This window comes from Rhinolophus sinicus, linkage group LG02, assembly GCF_036562045.2.
Source record: "Rhinolophus sinicus isolate RSC01 linkage group LG02, ASM3656204v1, whole genome shotgun sequence".
NCBI classification, from domain to species: domain Eukaryota; kingdom Metazoa; phylum Chordata; class Mammalia; order Chiroptera; family Rhinolophidae; genus Rhinolophus; species Rhinolophus sinicus.
This window is the reverse complement of record NC_133752.1, coordinates 196,361,365-196,381,158: the sequence shown is the minus strand read 5'-3', so window position 1 is coordinate 196,381,158 and position 19,794 is coordinate 196,361,365. Positions and strand designations below refer to the sequence as shown.

The window sequence follows — 19,794 nt, the reverse complement described above, 5'->3', positions numbered from 1 at the left end:
CAGGGGGTTTAGTGGGCTCGCTGCCTTGGGAAGCTGAGCGCCCCCATTTCCTCCCCTTCATGGCACAGAATGGGCAGAGCACCCCTGAGCTGAAGCCCCCGAGGCTGTGTTCTTTCCAAATCCTGCCCTTGCCTCCGTCAACCCTCGCCACGGCCCCCAGAGATCGGTGACACCCTTGCCAAGCCCACCTGTGAACCAGCCCACTGGGTGGGCCCACCAGCCCCAGATGCTGTGATCCCATGTGAGTAAACAAAGTGGCACAGAACATTCCAGCCTCAGCCATTGTTCAATGTTGTTCTTTAATGTCACTCATCCTGCAGGAGACAACATAATGCCATTTTAATTATTTCTTTCCCCTGCTGGGAAAACACCTCCAACCAAACGGCTATTCTGAAGCCATCCCCAGCCTGGAAGCAGTCAGAGCGGAGACAGAATATTAAACTCTTTTCTAAATCTTGAGAGTTTGCATTCAATTTGATAGGAACAACTCACTCAGCAGCTCTGATCTACAGCGGGAAGGTAAAAATTGAAGAGATGGGAAAGGCCCAAAGGAGGGCGATGTGCAGGGTCTCCAGGGTGCTGGCACGTCATAAGCCCCAGCTGGGAGCTGGGGAAGGAGGTTTGGGAGGAAACCATGCAGAAACCACCTGAGACCCAGCCGATAGATCCCCGTTTCTCTCCTGAGCCAAGGTGAGCCGGGGTGAACAGCACGTAGAGAAGTGACCAGCATTTCCTTTTACAGGCAACCCAAGGAGACATGCCAAAGGGGCTTGGAAGCCACGACTCGGACAGGAGTGAGATAAACACCTCATCTCCCTGTCATGGGCTGAATGGGGCCCTCCCAGAATCCATATGTTGAAGCCCTAACCCCCAGGACCTCAGAACATGACTATTTAGAGATGGAGTCTTTAAAGAGGTGATTAAGGTGAAATGAGGTCAGTGGGATGGGCCCTGACCCAATAGGACCAGTGTCCTTAGAAGGAAAAGCGATCAGGACACAGACACACACACAGGCACGACCATGTGAGAACACGTGGAAGACGGCGCCAGGAGAACCAACCCTGCCGAAACCTTGATCTAGAATTTCCAGCCCCCAGAGCTGTGAGCGAATACATTTCTGTTATCTAAGCCCCCTAGTCGGTGGTGCTTTGTTACAGCAGCCCAAGCAAATGAACATACACTGCTTTTTAAGTTTTTAAAAATGCGTTCATCCCCAGACAGGGGCCCTGCGATGGGAAACTTCCAGTGGGGTTGTTGCCAGCTGCATCTTAGAGCCAGTTCTGACCCACCCCACTGGGTAGCAAGAAATAAAGAAATGCCTTCAGCAAATCCTTCCCTCTGTGGGCTGTGGCAGTGGGGTCGTCTGTGTCTTAGATGTTTGAAAACAACACTAAACGAAAACAACACTGAGTGGCCAAGAAGCAGGAATGTGTGGCAGACGTGCCTGTCACAGCGAAAGCCTCTGGGACTTATTAAAACTGCAAAAACACTTGACTAAAAAGGCTTCCATTCCAAGGAGAGCCCTCCCAAGGGATTCTGCCAGAACAGGCAGGCTGACGGTGACTTTCTCATCGCCTGTGATGGTTAATTGTGCCACCAAATGGAATGCAGGGCGCCCCCTCCCATGGGCTTTCTCTTTTTCATTTTTTGATCCAGCTGATAACCAGTGACTCAGCACCGTGGACTCCCAGGTGAGGGAGGCCTCAGACACAAGCACGCGTTTAGAACCCTGCATTTCAAATTACACAGAAAAGAGATAAAGAGCAACAACCAGATAAAGGGGTAGGGGTGGGGGCCAACCACGGGCTTGGAGGGGAAGCCCAGTGCCCGCCTCCCTGGACAGCGGAGCACAGGGGACGTCCCCGCCACAGTCTCCGCTGCCCCAGCGTCACTCCATGTTCTTGTACTTGGTGAACAGGTTGTAAAGAACCCTCAGGGTGGATTTCAGGTCCAGGGTCACCACATCTGCAGAAGGAAACAGAGAAACTGTTGGTGGGGACGAGAGAGTTCACCTGGAGCCCTGGTGCCGCCCCTTGGGGGTCACGTGGGACAGGCGCTGTGTCCCCAGCAAAGAGCTGCTGTGTGAAGACGTCCAGGACGCTCTGGGCAATGCCATCCCCAGTAGGATGAGCACGTGGGGTGGCCAGGACAGGGCGCTCCGACATCCCCTCTAGGATTTGCATTGGGACAAGTCTGAGGACGGCAGCGTCTCAGTGATGTGGGGTCTACAACAGCCGAGGACATTTCCTGGGGACCAAACACCCACGGGCTAACCTGTGCCAGGACCGCTGGCCTGCGGCAAGACCAGGCCTCCTGGGGCAGGGCAGGGCAGGGTGGCAGCTGCTGTCCTACCCCTCCAGGCTGGGCACATGACGTGGCCTGCCGCAGGACACTTTAGGGCTGACAGCTCCCTCAGTGCCCAGTCAGTCTGGGACACCTTCTTTGATGGGAAGGGGACCTGTCCTCTGGGAGGCGGGATCTAGTTCTTGTCCTCACATACCCTGTGACCTCAGACAGGGGGCTTAGGGAGGGCTGTGGCTCCTGGGTCACAGGATAGAATTCCTGTCCCTTAAATGGTGGCTGGTGAGCCTCCTAGGGTGGGCGTGTGGAGGGTAAGGAACACCTCCCGCCCGACAGTCATTCAATGGCAGTGAGCCTTTCGTATCCTTTCAGGCATGAAACAGCGTCGCCAGCTCAAGGCACCCGGAGAGGCAATTAAATCCGAAGGCCACAGCCTCCGAGTCAAATGGATTCTAAAGAACCAGCATTGGTGGCTGTGTCAGCACAGTCGTCTTGGTCCCCAAAACCAGGAGCACGGGGAGGGTGGGGAACTGGGGGTCATCAGAGCCTGGCCTGCAAGCCACTCACTCGGGGTCTCATCGGGAGAGATGGGCCTGGCTTTCCCGTCCCCTCGGACACCAGGCTGACTTCCCTGCCCTGCCCCTGACTCTCCCCGAGGGCACCTGGTTGGGGCTTTACCTTCAGGCCGAGCCTTGGGTTTCATGAGCCCTGCGTCCAGCATCAGCTCAAAGGCAAAAGACACGTTGTGGACCTGCCAAGGACACCAGAGTTAGCACCGGGGCCAAAGCTGCCCCCAGGCCTGCCCGCTGCCCACTGCTTTCCCTCTGAAAGGACAGGATGGGAGCGAGTGTGGACGGAGTGGACCTTTGGAACTACTATGCCCATGAGGACCCAGCATGCCCAGCGCAGGGCACGGGTGGGCAGAGGGAGGGTGTCGATGTCTGCTGAGGGCAACACATTCCCTGGGTGGTCCTTAGTCCCCTCACCAGTGACCAGGGGGCCGCTGGGACATGCAAGGAGGAAGGCACAGAGCCTGCCCTCGAGGCTCGGGGGTCCCTGCATGCCTGCTCTGCTCCAGGCCACCAGCACGTCCAATGATGAGAAGTGACAGTGACCCCATTTTACAGATAAGGAAACGGAGGCTCAGAGAAGACAAGCCACTTCCCAGAGGCACCCAGCCCTGTGCACTGTCCCCAGCATAGAGCAGCCTTTTCTCCTACAGCTTCCTGCTCCGTCCGCCACCAGCTCTCCACCATCCAGATCATCTAATCTGCACGTGCACAGCAGACTTTGAATCAAGGGGAAAGAGACAGGATGGCAAAGAAGGAGAAGCAGGAAGAAGAGACAGGTCTAGGCTGTCAGCCCAACTTGGGAACAGACGTTCTCTCAGGGCCTCTTCCATGGGCCCCTTGGCCTGAAGGATCCTTCCCCCGAGCACAGGCAGGTCATTGGTGGGAGGAATGTCCCCTCTGGCACCCGTACCCCGGGGGGGGGGGATGGCTCCTTGAAACTGCTCAGCGTGGAGCATGGGTAGGTCATGAAACCCACCCTGCCCCACGGGGAGGACAGTTCAGGAGACACTTCCTTCCAAGTCCACTTCACAGCCACTCAGCCCAGCAGTGGCTTGTGTTGAAATAAGATTTTCCTTCTGCTTTCCTCTCAGTCTGAGGAAACAGCCCGACAGTAAATGGCCACCAGCTGCCTCTTGTTATCTGTCAGAGCCATGCCTTCACCCCCAGCCACCTCCTGTGCCCCAGGAGAGAAGCGTGTCCTGAGCCAGGGCCCCCGACAGGGCAGAGACAACAGCAGGCAGCTCCCGACAGGGCTTTGGGGACACCCTCCCTGACTGTGACAGCCCCTGGCCCATGACGACCAGGCCGCATGCCAACCCCTAAGCCCCACGCCACAGCTGCCAGAGCCAGCCACAGAGCAGGCCACCCTGAAGTTCTCTCTTTCTCTGCCATTCAAAGGGTTTTGGAGAACCTGGCCAGGCGAGAGAAGCTTAGAAGGTTCCAGAATAGAAGGGGCTCTTCTGGCTCTGCCCCTGCTGACCGTGTGACCTTGGGCTGTCTTGGGCCCTCCTGAGATTCCGTTTCCTTTTCGGTGGGGACAGAGGGAATCAATAAGGGGACACAGGAGAAAGGACCTTGAAACTAAAGCCGCTTTCTGATATTTGCTTCTAGGAATAACCTCCAAGCCTCTAAGACACAGTAGACTCTGGGGAAGGGGTTGGGGGGACACTGTGGAATCTTCCAGAAAGATGACCGATGGGCACAGGTACTTAGCAAAATGGCCAGCACAGTAAGACACGGTGGCTGTAACAAAAATCCGTGGGTGGTGCCCAAGCCTCTGAGACAGTTCGAGAGGCGCCTCTCCTCTGTTTGCACAAACTTAAGGGTCTGAGCTGTCCTGTCTCATTTTTTTTTTAATCCAATACAGTTGTTTAAAAATACAGGCCCACGATGCATCTCCGATTGCGGTCCCTGAACCCCAATTTCCTCCTGCTGCTGCAAAGGTTCCGACTGTCGGAGCATGACGCCTCTCAGGGCCCCTGGAAGATACTCAGTAAGCGGTCCCTCTGGGCCATGTCACCACTGCCCTGGGGGTTGGGACCAGCCTGAAGTGGGTTCTGGTCTATGCAGTGGGGAAACACCACCACCTGTGAGGGGGTCAGGCGGACCAGGAGGTTGATAAATGTCTCGGCTCACGAAGAACTTCCCACCTGCTCTGTGAGGGGAAGGGACACACTGGGGCGAGATGAGGAACCCCCACAATCCTCATCCCCCTAGGAGAGCTCCCACAGCTGCCCCCAGACACCACCAGATATGTCCCTTCTCCAGGGTGAGCAGGCTACCACCGTGCTGCCCTCACACAGCCTTCCCTTTGTGGCCCCCATTCAGAGGCCTCAGGCCTCCCAGGCCGGGAAGTGACTGACAAAGGCTTTCATCCCCATTTCAAAGGGAAGCAGGCTGGGCTGGGAGGTGACGGCCCATCATTTGCACAGAACCTGTTTCAGAAAGAAGCCCAATTCCAGATGGCCTGGAGAACTTCACCATTCTCGCCAGCATTCTCATTAATTTGAACCAAGAAAAGCTCTCTCCAAAACAATACTTCTGCCGCCAGCCAGGTCGGGCCTGGAAATGCACGTGCCTCTTCCCCAAACTGTGTTCGGGTTCCCAGAAGGACAGCACCACAGCCACGTTTCCTGACGGGTCCCGCAGCTTTGCTGCTTCCCTCTGCTCTCGTTCAAACTCTCACCATTCTCTGTGGCCGCTAACGTGCCAGGACCTGTCTCATCTGTTCTGATTCCACCTCAGCAGGCAAGACGGGAACACTTGGCCATGAGCAAACAGCCTGCCAGGTGTCAGAAGTGGGCAGACTGATAAACACTGCCCCATTTTTGGAGGTTTCTCTGGCTGTCACCTCCGCCTGCATTGTCTGCCTCTCTGACTCACAGGTCTAGCACCTTGGGAAAACAAAATGACATATGTCCGTGTGTCCAAAGCAATATGGTCAGTCCATACACCAAGTTTCCAAAGGTGACGCACTAAATACTGCCAGACGGCTGAACCTCAGGAGGCCCCGGGGCAGGAGGCAAAACCCCCGGTCACACAGGTCACGTACAGCAACCTAAATGTAAAAGTTAGGCCCGTGGATCCAAACAAGCCTGTTTGGGAATTTTCCTAGAAACAATCCATAGGAATGACAAATATACATATTCAAGAAGATGCCCCATTGTTTTAACAAGTCGATTGTGCAAGAGTTGGGAACAGGAGACAGTGGCGTCAGAACCACTCCGTGGGGCTCTGGGCCACCAGTGAAAATGGCATCTGGGAAGCTCATGAAGCAACAGGAGACACCAGATGTGATGCATGTGTGGAATGAGCAGGGGGCGGGTCTGCAACTCTACTGACATTTGACCACAATTATTGAAACTGATCATGTCCCGTGGGAAAGACTGGGAAGAGAACATGGCAGCCAACACGTGGCTGTGCCGGGCACGGCTGACGGGCCTCCTTTTTACCGAGTTATGTCTAAGTGCCATGTCACTTGTCGTGCCGTTCTTGTTTTTGGAAGAAGGCAGCTAGATGGCAGAGTTGTCAGGGGTACCCTGCACCACACATGGTGACGCTGCGGACAGGCACGTACCTTCTGGTCGAAGCTGTCCGGGGTCAAGTAGAAGTTGTGCAGGGGGACAAAGTAATCGTCCAGAAGGCCCATGAGCAGAACCAGGTACACACCATCTGCAAACTACACAGAAACACTTGGTGATGCTTCTGGGCCACACACGGAGGCAGCGAATGTTCTGCGTCTACTCAGAAGGAGGAAAATGTTTTAGAGCAAAACAATCCATCTCTGGGGTAGGTGAGAGAGCCTGCAGTTGGGTGAAGGACCTGGGTGCAAATTACCAGGCTCGGGACCGGATGTGACCGTGCGTGTGTTTGGAGCTGGAGTGCAGCCGCGTGGATAGCACCACGGCTCCAGGACCAGACTGCCCGTTAGAGGCTCATTCCCCACTACTGACTAGGGGCTGGCACGGGCTCCCATCTCTCAGCGCAGGCAGGGAGCGACCAGCACACACTCAGCGTTCCATCAGTGTCAGGGGTAGTACTTCTAGCTGTGCTCCGTCCTGGAGCCTTGGTCACGATGAGCCTTTGTGTGTACCCAACACCCAGTGTTCATCCCAGATGGGCCCTGAATGGGGGGGAGGCTGGCGGGGGTGGGGGGGAAGCCCTGCAGGCTGCAGCCCAAGACTGCCCAGCCCTTCTCCCTGCCCCCAGCCCAGCACCACCTCCCAGCCACAGGAAGGGAACCAGGAATCGAGAACAAAAGCCTCTGCTCTTTGGCAGACAACCCCTCACCCGAGCAGCCAGGACAGGGCGCAACTGCTCCTTTCAGAGACAAAGCCCTGGAGACCGACAAAGGCAGAGCGACTTCCGGAGGGGAGGGCAGAGCTCAAGGGCAGGAACACCACGTTGCCCACCTCACCGCCAGGGCCACACCAGCACTGGGGAAAGGCGGGCGGCACCGACCCCCTCAGGGGACAGGGATGGCGTCCTGGGGGGCCTAAACTTGCCAGGGTCCCTGAAGGGCGAGGGTTGGTGAGGACCTGAGCCTCCCATGTCTGGAAATTCAGTGTCCGACACAGTAACCACCGGCCACATGGGCCCATTGAAATTAAAATGGTTTGTTCTTCAATGTTGCTGATTCTTTTTTACTGCTGTAAAATATACATAACGTGAAATTTGCCATTTTAACCATTTTTAAGTGCACAGTTCAGTGGCATTAAGTACATTTATGTTGTTGTGCAGCCATCACTACCATCCTACACAGAACTTTCTTATCTGGCAAAACTGAAACTCCGAGTCCATCAGACACTAACTCCCCCTCCCCCGCCCCCCAGCCCCTGGCAAACACCATCCCACTTTCTGTCTCCACACATTTGACACTCCAGGTGCCTCATATGAGCGAAACCACACAGTATTTGTCCTTTTGTGTCTGGCTGTACTGTTCGAAAAAAATTAATTGTGATAAAATATACACAACATAAAACTTACCGTGTCACCATTTTTAAGTGTATAGTTCAGACTTGTTAAATACAATCTCCAGAACTCTTAAATGTAAATTTTAAAAAAATAATAATTATAGCTCTCTTCCCATAAGCAGCCTGAGGTGACCTCTGAAAACGGTTCGCTATTCACTTGACCCAGAGAACCCCACAAAATCATGCCAATCGGGAGGTTCCAATCTTCATGTTCAACTTCAAGAACACTCGTGAACCTGCCCTGGCCGTCAAGAGGCTGCATAGCCAAAAGGCCACCAAGTGTCTGAAGGATGTCACTTTACAGAAGCGAGGTGTGCCATTCTCAGTGTCGTTACAATGGAGGGCTTGGGAGGTTTGCCCAGGCCAAACAGGGGCTGGACGCAGGGTCGGTGGCCCAAACAGAGGGCCGCATTTTTGCTGCACAGAGCAATGCGGAACACAAGGGTTTTGATGTATAATAGACTCTGGTCACTGAGCCCAGCCAGGTGAACGAAGCCACCAGGCACAGAAATTACCGGGCTCGTGGGCGGGTTCACCTGTGCACGAGCCCCCCTGCCACACGGAGCTGATCCTCGCTGAGAAAGAGCACGTTGTGCCTCAACCAGAAGGGGAGGTGGCACAGGAGAAAAAGACAGCCCAGAAGAAACGGAAGGAACAAAGACTTGTGGCCTGGAAGTAAATTCAGCATCCAATAAATACTAATAAACGCAGAAAATTAATTAAGATATAAAATCAGCTCCTCAGCCAGAGCAGCCACATTTCATATGGTCGACAGCCACGCGTGGCCGGGGGCTACTGGATCGGATGGTGCAATGATACAACATTTCCATCCCTCAAAGAACTTCTACTGGTCCGAGTGGTCTGGAAGACGGCCACTCAGGACAGCTGGACAGCTGTGAGGGTCTGGGCCCCAGCTTTCTGAGCCTAGCAACCCGCCATGGGTGAGATAAGAACCTGAAGAAAGGAGGGCATTGTTATTTTAAGACAATGACAGCCCCCTCCACCATCCTAGGCGGGCCACCCACTCCCCAAATTTAAGATGAAAAGTCAAAATCACAAACATCCAATAGCGCCAAAACCTGTCCTTGGGAGGGGAGGGGAAGCTAAGAAACAAGCCCAAGGCAGAGGGACCCCTGAGTGATGTGTGAGCAGGTGGGGGGCTTCCTGGGGAGAGTGTTCCAGGCCCCGGTGTAATGTGATCTGATTGGTAAATGACCCTCTGCCTGCATGTCACAAGCCTCATGCTTCCACACCATGAAGACATTACTCACTCATCGGCTTAAGGAGATCAGAAGGGTTTTCCAAAAGTTACGTGCACCCATGCAGCGTTTCCTGCTCCACTCTGGTGGAGCGCCCTGGGGTTCGCCCCCAGTGACACTGAGCCAGCATGGCCAAGACACCACTCTCATCAACACTGACCATTTCCAGGGAACCAGAGGTTGCCCGTGAATGAAGACACCACCCGCATCCCCTGGCGATGCAGGGAGCGGTGGTGCTGCCATACCCACAGGCCAAGATGGGCAGAGTCCTAGCTTATTTCCATGGCACCTCTAACCTACCCCTGGCACTCTGTGTCACAGAACGGTGGGAGCGATGGGAACTGAAGACAGGAAGGCCCGGGAAGGGAAAGGGGTGCCCAGGAAGGTGAGTGTCAGGCAGAGGGAGAGTGGTGGTTTATCAGCAATGAGTAGGTCCCTCCAATTTCACAAACACAGAGCAGGGGTCCTGCGACAGGGCTGTGCCCAGCTCAGAAATCTCCACAGAGGCCCCAAGACACCACCGTCGCGTCTGCATCATCAGTAGTGACCTTCATTTTAAAAAAATATATATTTTTTTAATAGCAACCCTTTAAATACATTATTCTCCACTAAGCCTCCCTATATCTACGGTCTGGAGTTTAAACATGTGGAGAGAAGGTCAGAGAAGTTGAGACACTGGCTCAGTATCACAGAGCCTGGAAACTGCCCGGAATACAAAAGTGGTTTTCAAAAGGAGGGAAAGCACATGCATGAATGGATACACACACACACACACACACACACACACACACACACTCACACACCTCTCAGCAGGAATTTGAACCCTGGTCTCACACCCAAGGTATCTGGACTTTAATGATGAACATATTTGTAAGAATATCCAGTTCCATTGTAACAAAAGAAAAAAGTTCTCTGCATTTCTGTGGCCACTGATCTTTTCTGGTAGACCAGTGGTTAAAAATACTGTTAAGATATTACTTGAAATAATGCGGTGATAGAAAAAAATGGAGCTATTGAGTAAATGACAATGAATGCACACTGAAGTTTAGCGTCTCAGCCTAAGCTATCTGGCCAGTAACACTGGTGTGTGGGCTCATTGAGAAGTGACAGCGGGCGCTGCCGGCGAGGGTTCCCAGCACGGTGAGGAGAGTTTCAGGTTGTCAAACCTTCTTGGGCCCTCAGTGTCACTCCCTTTGCCCTGACAATTCTATTTCTAGGCGTTTATCGTGAGGAAACACAAAGCACAAACAGCATGTGCATAGATGCTCACTGTACTGCTATTTATGAGAACAGGAAACGCCCCATCACAAGGGACCAATTTAATGAAGCATAGCACAGCCATAGATGGACGAAGAGGCAGCTATTAAAAGTGACAGATATAGACAGACAGACCAGGCAACAGAGAAAACAGAAGACAGAAACACCACAAAAAGATGCCCACAATATATTTAGTAACAAAAAGCACATTACAAAACAGCTGTATAGATGAGCCACTGTCGTTGAAAAACCACATGTATGCATAGGAAATATCTAGAAAAATATACGTCCAACCATGAACTATAGTTACCCTGGAGAGCATGACGGAGGGTGATTGTGGAGAGGGAGAAAGGAGCGTTTTCACTTTTCAGTTAGTTTACTTCTGGACTGTTACTACATCAAACAGCAAATAACCAGAGGCTAAGTGTGTGATATTAGTAAACTGCTAAAAATAATAAATGTACTTGCACACAATGCACAAATAAATGTGGACATTAACGTTTTGCTTTCAAATACAGACCCTGTGATTCGTTACTCACGCAGAGAAAAGGTCTGCAACCAACCTCTCAGCAGTTACCTCCGGGTGACGGCATTACAAATGATTTTTATTTGTTTTGCTTATCTGCACTTTCAGACATTTCTACAATGAACCTGAATTACTTTTTTAATTAGAAAAGGAAATGAGAAAAGTTAAAGAAAGAGAAAAGATGAATGCCATCACCCAGGGGTGGAAGAAAGATCAGCTGTGCGTTAAGAGAAACCTGCACCAAGAGCTCCAGGCTCAGAATTCGAGCCCCCGCTAATGCTGGGAAATGATATTTTGTCTTTAACACTTGCTGAGCGCTGGAAACATATTTTCAGGATGCTGCTTCTGTTCTGAGTGGAGATGGGGGGTATACAGTTGACCCTTGAACAGTGAGGGGGTTAGGGGAGCTGACCCCCTTGCAGTTGAAAATCCACGTATTATATGCTGTATTCTTATAACAAAGTAAGCCATTTACTGTAAGTTAATGTCTGTTTACAGGATGAATCCTGTCAGTATACATCAATACTCCCTTCTAGGACACAAAACGCTGTAGGTCTTACATGTGTTACTAACACTAGACATCAAAAATGAAAAGATAATGTGAAAAAGAAACACATGTATTTACAGGTGTAACAATTCATGCACTGATAACAAAGAAGGAGCAATATGATTGTTTCATGGTAGTAAGAAAATCTCCAAAAAATGTTCCAATATATGTATTGAAAAAAAAACTCTGCCTCTAAGTAGAGCTGTGCAGTTCAAACCTGTGTTGCTCAAAGGTCAGCTGTACTTCATACACTTTTTGCAGAAAGAATATTTTGTGCATATGCGTTAGGGGGATATTTAGCGAGCCTTTGCGAGATGTCAGCCACAGCTCCAAGTGTGAGGATCGCAGTGGAGAGCAGACGCAGGGGGACAGAACATTCTAGAATAAGGGGCCTGCACAAGCAGAGGCTCTTTGTTGGGGGTGGTATGGCACCTTGGAGGGTGTAATGGGTTGAATTGTTCCCCCCCATAGAGTGTGCTGGAGTCCTAGCCTCCAGCCCCGGGAACATGATGTTAGTTGAAACAGTCTTTACTGAAGTAATCAATTAAGATGAGGTCGGTAGGGGGGCCCTGATCCCACATGCCTGGTGTCCTTACAAAAAGAGGGAACTTAGAAACACATGTACACAGGGAGAACGCCATGTGAAGACAGAGGCAGAGATCGGGGTGACACATCTATGACCCCGTGACTATCAAGGTCACCAGCAAACCCCTAGAAGCCAGAGGAGAGGCCCACAACAGGTTCCCCCTCTCGGCCCTCAGAAGGAACCACCCCTGCCAACGCTGGGCCTTCAGCCACCAGAGCCATGAGAGAATACACTTCTGTTGTCTAAACCACTCAGTTCCGTGGTACTTGTTCCAGCCGCCCCTGGAAATGAAGACAGAGGGCCTGAGAAGCCCAGCGTGGCTGGGGCTGGAGCTACTTTGGCTGCAGGGTGGGCATTTCTGTCACAAACAAGATGGCACCAGGTTTGTTCACAGGCGCCCCCTGGGATCAGAGCAGGTGATGGCTGGAAACGACGCAGGACAAAGGATCCTTCAACCCAGAAAGCTGCTTACCTGAGTCTCTAGTTCCGTCACCTCCAAATTGAGCTTGTTCAGGTGCTTGTTCACAAACGTGATGAGGGACTGTCAAGGGAACCATGAGAGAGAGTCAGCGCCCACCCGAGGGACGGATTCGACACATGGAATGCTTCCCTCACCTCCTCTGTTGGCCACAATAAAAGGCTCATGTGTGAGACGAAACGTTCTTACAATACCCCTTGGTTTTTAACGAGACAATGACTAAACCTATCCCAGCTGGAGAAGAAAACACGCACCTTTATTCACCAACCTGTGTACACACCTACTCATCCACACACACAACATCAGTGCCTTCAGAAGGACACAGTCGTCAGTGGAAGATAATTAAACTTTTAAAGGTGTCCTACATGTAACCTCAAAGGACAAAAGATTGAGAGAGAAAGGCTGCCGAGGGCCACACCCCTGTTTCTGGAGAGATTCTATCCAGGCTTTATCTCAAGGGAGGAGGCATTTAAAATATTTTTTTCAATTACAGTTGACACATATTACATTAGTTTCAGGTGTCCAGCACAGTGATTAGATATGTACACAATTTATGCACTGATCCCCTGATAAGTCTAGTACCCACCTGGCACTACACACAGTTATTACAACATTATTGACCATATCCCCTGTGCTGTACTTTACATCCCTGTGACTATTTTGTAACGACCAATTTGTACTTCTTAATCTCTTTACCTTTTTCACCCATCCCCCCAATGCTCCTCCCATCTGGCAACCATCACTTTGTTCTCTGTATCTGAGTCTCTTGCTTTCTTTCTTTCTTTTCCTTCTTTCTTTCTTTTTTAATTTGGGCATTTCAAAGCTTGTCACCAGTAATTATTCTCAGCAATCAAACCCAACTTTAATGGAAACTCAATACCCACCCTCTACCCCCACCCCTGGACATGATGTCATTTCCATATTCCTTCTACTCAAACTTATGGAGTAGCTACTATGGGCCAGGCACTCTGTTTGGTGCTGGGGACACAGAGACAGCAGGACAGCCCCACCCTGGAGAGCCTGTGACATAACTTTCCATGCACACACCTGGTGGAGGTGACAGAGAAATCGAGAGAGATGGCAAAGCTCGTGAAACACGCTACAGGGGGAGGATTGGTGAGTGCGCAGGAGGGTGTGTGGCTCCCTGGAAGGGGTGGGAGAGAGGCAGCATCGGAGCTGAGCCTGGGGTAGGGGGAGTGGACAGAGCAGGCGCCAGCCACGAACACATGTGCAAACCCTGTGGGATCTTCAGGCCGTGGCTGGATGTGGGTGGGATGGGAGAGCATAGGAGGGGGGTGACCCCAGAGAGACCTGGAGAGGTGGGCAGGGTCCCCCTGCTATTTGTGTGGGGTATGGGGAGCCCCCAACACAGCAACTCTCAGTGTGGGGGTGGGGCAGGGCCAGGCTGGAAGCAGGAAACTGTCAGGCAAATAAATAAAAGGATTTTTGTCTTGTTCATTGCTGGGGTCCCAGTGCCCAAACTGTTTTTTCAAAGAATGAATTAGCATCGTATCTACTGAAAAAGGAAAGCTAACCTTACACTATGTCATGTTCAACACTGTCTAATGACCATGTACGGCTATACACGGTCACATTGTACTCTCATGGCGCCCCTGTGAGGTGGGGAAACTAAGGCAGGGGAGTGTAGTCTGCCTCAGGTCACACAGCTGGTAAGTGGGGAAGCTAGATTTAAATCACCCATGGAACCAGCTGTGTCAGGGTCCCTGGGGCCAGATGTGGCCGGTGTGGGGGTGGGGGGCACTGCTCTGCAGCCTCAGGGTATGACCCAAGCCTGCTAAGAAGGTTCTGCCCAGCAGAGCCACTGGGAGGATTTCACAGGCCTTTGCAAAGTGCTTCCAAGGACTAACAAACTCATCATCCCAGCCTGGACTAGCATTGTCCACGAGTGGTCTCCATGGGAATGTAATGTGTTCTATCTCAAAATAAATTCCACACATGTCAGCATGTTAAAGGCTCTGAGAAGTCCTGCATTAAGAAACCTGTTTGGGGAAATTGTCCTAGACAAAGAACTCTCTCCTGGGCCGCAGGCAGAAGTGACCACTCCCCAGATTTCACAGGAAGGCGGAAGCACATCTGTCCTGCCACTGCCATCCCCAGGGAGACGTCTGCAGGTACTCAGGTAGCTTGATGTGCCGTGAGGTGAGTCTCGATTCCTTCTGGGGGGAGAACAAGCCTTCCTGGCAGATGCCCCCGGAAGCTCATTATTGCCCAGCCCCCAGACTTCAAAGCCTCGGGTTCACATGGGTGTTTCCATATTTGACCAGCGGGCTGCCTGGGTGGATAGTGAGGGGTCCGTCCTTTGTGCACCTGTCTAAGGGGAAACAAGCCAAATCCACACACACAGCAGCTGTGCCAGGAAAGGCTGCCTGTTTACCGGGCAGGTTGTGAATGCAGCTTTGTGGTAACGAAGCCAGCAGAAGCCAGCAGGTGGACATGCTTAAAAACACTTCCACGCTGAAAAAAAAAAAAGCCTCAGGTTGGAATGAACTGCCACACAGCTCTGGCTGGGCTGGTGGGCAGGAAGACACCCAGGGAGCGGAGACGTTGAGTTACAAGGTGCAAATTTTATGCACTGTAGTTACAGTTTTGACTATAATTACACTTCAGTCCATGTGGCAAACATTTCAGAGACTTCAAACATTTTCCCACCTTCTTCCCAGCATGGAGTCCGTGCTGTAAAAGGCCTGGAGAGGAGAAAAACACAACCCATCAAGGCTTACCTTCTTCACCAAGCTGAGCTTGTCCGGAGCGTGGTCGAAGAGTGTGTCGAAGGCGTCCCGCTCTGCGTGACATGGGGAGGGAGACACAGGGACAGCGTTTACGGACACACACGTGCTGCTCCCATCCCCGCCCGTCCCGGGGAAGAGGCAGCTTCTGACCCCCAGGATGTTCACGCCTGCCTAGAATCCTTTCAGTTGTTGCCAGAACCAAAGGGTGCGTGCCGGCAAGGAGCTAAATCAAGGGAAAGATGCTTGTAAGGTTCCTTCTAGCTCAGTGTCTATCTTTCCACATGAAACACAGGGGTAGCACTGGGACATCCACCCGCATCACATCCTACGACTAGAAGGGTCCTTGCTTCTCCCTTTTCCCACAATCCTCATCCAGCAATAAGTCTTGTCAGTAAGTTGGACCACCTCTCGGGTTCGTCATGGCTGCCACCCCCACACACGCGCCATCCATCACCTCTCTCCTGGGCTAAGCTACAGCCTCTGGCGTAGCTGGTCTCCCTTCTCCACTCTAGCTCCTCCGATCCATTCTCCCCAGCAGGCAGAGCAAGCCTTTTAAAGTGTAAACTGGACCATTTCTCGCCTCCTCCCTAACCCTGTCCTAACTAAAACTCTCTGACAGCTTCTCATCACTCTTAAAATAAAATTCATTCTCTCTCCCTTGGGCCCATGGGACCCAACACGTTCAGCGTCATCCCCCAACACACTCACCCTCCCTGACTTCATTCCACTGACCGGCTTCCCGACTGCTCCTCCGTCGCTCACTTACCACAGGCCCTTTGCACCTGCTGTCCACCTGCCTCACTTCCTGCAGGTTGCTCTCAGATATTATCTCCTTTTTCCCATGACCATGGAAAAGAGCCCTCTGCTGCCACTATCTGTCCTATTATCCTGGTGCATTTTTTGTCATAGCATTTCATCACTGCTTGAGAGCACATTCTATTCTTATTTGTCTGCTCTGCTCTGTATTACCTGCGGGCCTGTCAGCACCTCGAGGGCTGGCACCGCTGTCTCTCTTGTTCCCTGCACTCAGAACAGTAAAGGGCCCATAGCTGGTGCTCAGAACAAATGAATGAACCAGAGGAGACCTTGCTCTGTCTACAGAAACGCGCCCAGGGGTGTCCCCATCGGCAGGAATATCTGTAGGGCCTGAGTCGGCCCATTCCACCAGGTCCCCCCCACCTGCTTTCTCCCAGGTGAGCCCTAACCTACTCCAACTACCACTCAGGGGTCCAACCTGCCCTCCAAATTAACACAGAATCAACCCCTTTCTTTTCCAACATGAGGCCACTGGAGCTGAGTAGATAAAAAAGGAGCAGGGCTGGCTGGGGGCCAGGGGCCTGGTCTAGCCTGATGTTCCTATGGGGCCACAGGGAGGCAGGACAGAGACCTGTACAGGCTGGACCCCAGGCAGGAGGGCTGAGGTGCTCCGGGCGGCTGCACGGCTGTGGGGGTTAGTGCCAGGGCACGGGGCAGCTCACACCCCCACCCAGCCAGTCCAGCCCAGGTAGCCTCCTCCTTGGCTTTCGGGAGAGGGAAGGAAGGTGAAAGGCAAAGAAGAAGGGAGAGAAAAGTGTGTGTGTGTGTGTGTGTGTGTGTGTGTGTGTGTGTGTGTGTGATGTATACACATGAATATGGGGATGGGGTATGTGTGTATGTTTGGGGGGTGGACAACCCAAAGGCCCAGCCCTGCAGAAGCCTTTCCACTGCAGCAGCTGTAAATTATTTTTATAATTATCTAAGTCGATAAGACAGTCTACTAAGGGGGGAGAAAACTAATCTTTACAAAGCAAGATACACATTTTAAATGCAGCTTGAGAAAAACCCAGGAGCAGAGCAGGCCTTGACGTCAGCCGGGTATATTTAGCTGGGCCACTGCTGGGCGTCCAGAGTCAGGGCACGAGGGAGACATCGCAGCGATGTCCCCCACGGCCGGGCAGGCCTTTCCTGTGCACTGCGTGCCTGGCCTTGGCAATGAAAACAGATCAGCATTCAAATCCTGGTTGCCTGACTTCAAAGTCCCCTGACTTTAGGCCGATGGCTTCTCTCCCTAAACCTGTTTCTTCCTCCATAAAGTGGGAATGAAAATAGCCCCTCCCTCACCGCTGGGGCAAGAGTTAAAGGGTGGGAAGAGAGGGACAAGCAGTGCACTGCCCGCCGATGCTCAGTCCATTAGCGCTGCCTCTCGTCCCGCCCCCCCCCCCCCCCCCGGGGACCGACACAGAGATAAATGAGGAGAGGCCTCGGCAGAGGAGGCAGATGGGTAAACCGAGGTGGCACAAAGGGACCCAAAAAGGCACAGGAAGGGGCCAAACCAACCAGAGTGGGCCAGTGTCTGTCAAGAGCAATCTTCAGGGATGTCTAGTTTGGTCCAAATAAAGTTGTTTTTGTTTGAGTCAGTATTTTTTAAATTGGAAGATTTATCCATAAGTTCTGAATTTCTGGCTTCTCCTGAAAAACTGGAAGCGGGGGCAACAGTGAACCTACACTGGCACCTGGCATCAACGAGCCACCCCTGGAAGTGGGGTGTGGACTCTCCAGTTTGCCCCAGACCCCACCACTCCCTACTGCCACCCAACAGGGACAGGGGGCAGCTGCTGAAAGTGGATATTCTCGCCACTTCCCTCTGTCATGTTATTGGCCTGGCCCCTCGAGGCACCTGGGTTCAGAGCCCGTGGACACAGGGGCCCGAGGAAGGCTTCACATGGGAGCCTTGACGTGTCAGCTGGGGCAAGGAGAGTCGGAAGGGGATTCCGGGCAGAGGGAACGGAAAGTCCAGAGAGAGACACAAGAAACCCAAAGTGGGTTCCGGATGGACGGTGAGGCTAAGGCGGGCGGGGTCCCACAGGGGAAGGCAGTCACCAGGAGTGGCGATCAGACTGGCTGCCGTGGGAAAACAAACTGCTGGCAGAAGAGGGAAGATGTGAGGGGCAGGGACGGGGGTTAAAAGGAGACACAGAGCGGAAGGGGAAGAAGCTTTTTCCTTCTCCCCCACTTACCCAGGAAGGGGCTCTGGGAGGAAGCCCAGGGAGGGGGAGAGGCCGCCTACGGAGAAAGGCAGCCAGCAAACCCGTTGCCATGGAGATCGGGCTGCAGCTCCCCAACTCCCCTGGGGAGAGAAGGGCCTCCCACCCCGTCAGAACAGTGGTGGTACCAGGAGGTGGGGGGCAAGGAGGGGCAGTGGGAGGGGAGAGGGGAGGCAGAGTGGACCCCTCTGTCCCTAGCTCAGAGTGGTCATGTGAGAAACTGAGGCCGAGAACATGGATCCTTGCAGAGCCCAGCAGGTGGACATTAGCCCAGGAGGCTCTGCCTGGTGTTCTGGAAGGTTCTGGAACGTTGGTTGCTGTGGGCGATGCACGCTGAGGAAGACACTGCTCCAGCCCACAGGATGCTTACAGTTCAAGGTGCCGTGTGAGAAGGGAAAAAGGGAAGGGGCAGGGTCCCCGATCGTGTCTGCCAGGCACACGATAAGGCTTGACTGAGTCAACAGTGACATAGGGAGCACAGCAACATACTCCCGGTGAGCAGAGTGACAAGAAAAGAGATAGTAAGACGGGAAGGGGACAGGAGGAGACCCAGGGGGCAATTCAGGGCAGGGTGCTCAGGGAGGGTCTTCCTGATAAGTGACATCTGAGTAAGAGCAGGAGGAGCTGAGTGAGTGAGCCAAGGAGGGATCTAGAGGGAGAGCATTTCGGGCACACGGTAATGCAGTAAAAAAGCTGGGAGAGCCACAGGCAGGCTGGATATTTGGGGGGGATGGGGGGACAAAGAGGAGGCAAGGGGCCTCCAGAGGGGTGGTCTGAGAGGTCCTAGGAGGCCACTGCGAGGGCCGTGGCTGTGGCTTAAACCCAGGTGAGGGGTGATGAGGAGAAGAGTGAGGGGCTAAGGGGTGCTTTGGGAAGCCTGGCCCCAACGATGATGCACAGGAACCAACTGGAGGGGCCAGCAGGAGACAAGTACCTGGAGAGACATCTGACTTTTGAGGGGTGTGGGGCTACAGGGGACTGAAGAGCCCCACTGGAGCCCTGCTGTGTGCGAGGCTGCCAGTCTGGGTAACCAGGAGACTGGAGCTTGCGTCAGCAAAGCCACCAGGAGGTGGAACTAATTGCCTGCCACCCACTAATAGCCTGTTTGCATCTCACACGCATGCAAGAGCCTGTACAGGAATGAGGACAACTTTACCGGCTTTGTGGTTCCACTGCCGCCACCCTCACGCTCAACCATCTCCTCTGTTCCCCAGCAAGGCGGCTGGGTCCATTTTTCACCCTATGACACCTGGCTCTCACGCAGGAGCCCCCACGCTGTGCACCAGCCCCAGGAGTGCCCTCTCACAGCACTGTGGGGGGCTCTCCCCAAGCATCTATTTCCTCTGCCACAGCAGCCCCCAATGGGACTGAATCTCCCAAGTTCCCCAAACCTCAAACCAGGCCTGTCCCAAACACGAAAATGACAACACACAGAAAACCACAGACAACAGTTTAAAACGCTCCAAGGGCCCCACTCCTCACCTCTATAATCCACCAGGATCTGAGCCCCTCCATGCAGAAA

At 53.0% G+C, this 19,794-nt stretch overlaps 1 protein-coding gene across 2 annotated transcripts in view; it reads right to left on the bottom strand.

Moving 5' to 3' along the window:
- Nucleotides 1–280: 280 nt before the first annotated feature.
- PARVB (parvin beta) overlaps nucleotides 281–19,794 on the bottom strand; it is a 90,962-nt gene continuing 71,448 nt past the window's right edge. For both annotated transcript variants that reach the window (XM_074326524.1, XM_074326522.1), the window contains exons 9-13: nucleotides 15,241–15,302; nucleotides 12,494–12,562; nucleotides 6,451–6,552; nucleotides 2,980–3,052; nucleotides 281–1,965 (exon numbers count right to left, since the gene is read on the bottom strand). In XM_074326524.1, coding sequence (XP_074182625.1) covers nucleotides 1,889–1,965; nucleotides 2,980–3,052; nucleotides 6,451–6,552; nucleotides 12,494–12,562; nucleotides 15,241–15,302 — 383 coding nt within the window. In that variant the 3' untranslated portion in view covers nucleotides 281–1,888. The remainder of the gene's footprint in view (nucleotides 1,966–2,979; nucleotides 3,053–6,450; nucleotides 6,553–12,493; nucleotides 12,563–15,240; nucleotides 15,303–19,794) is intronic.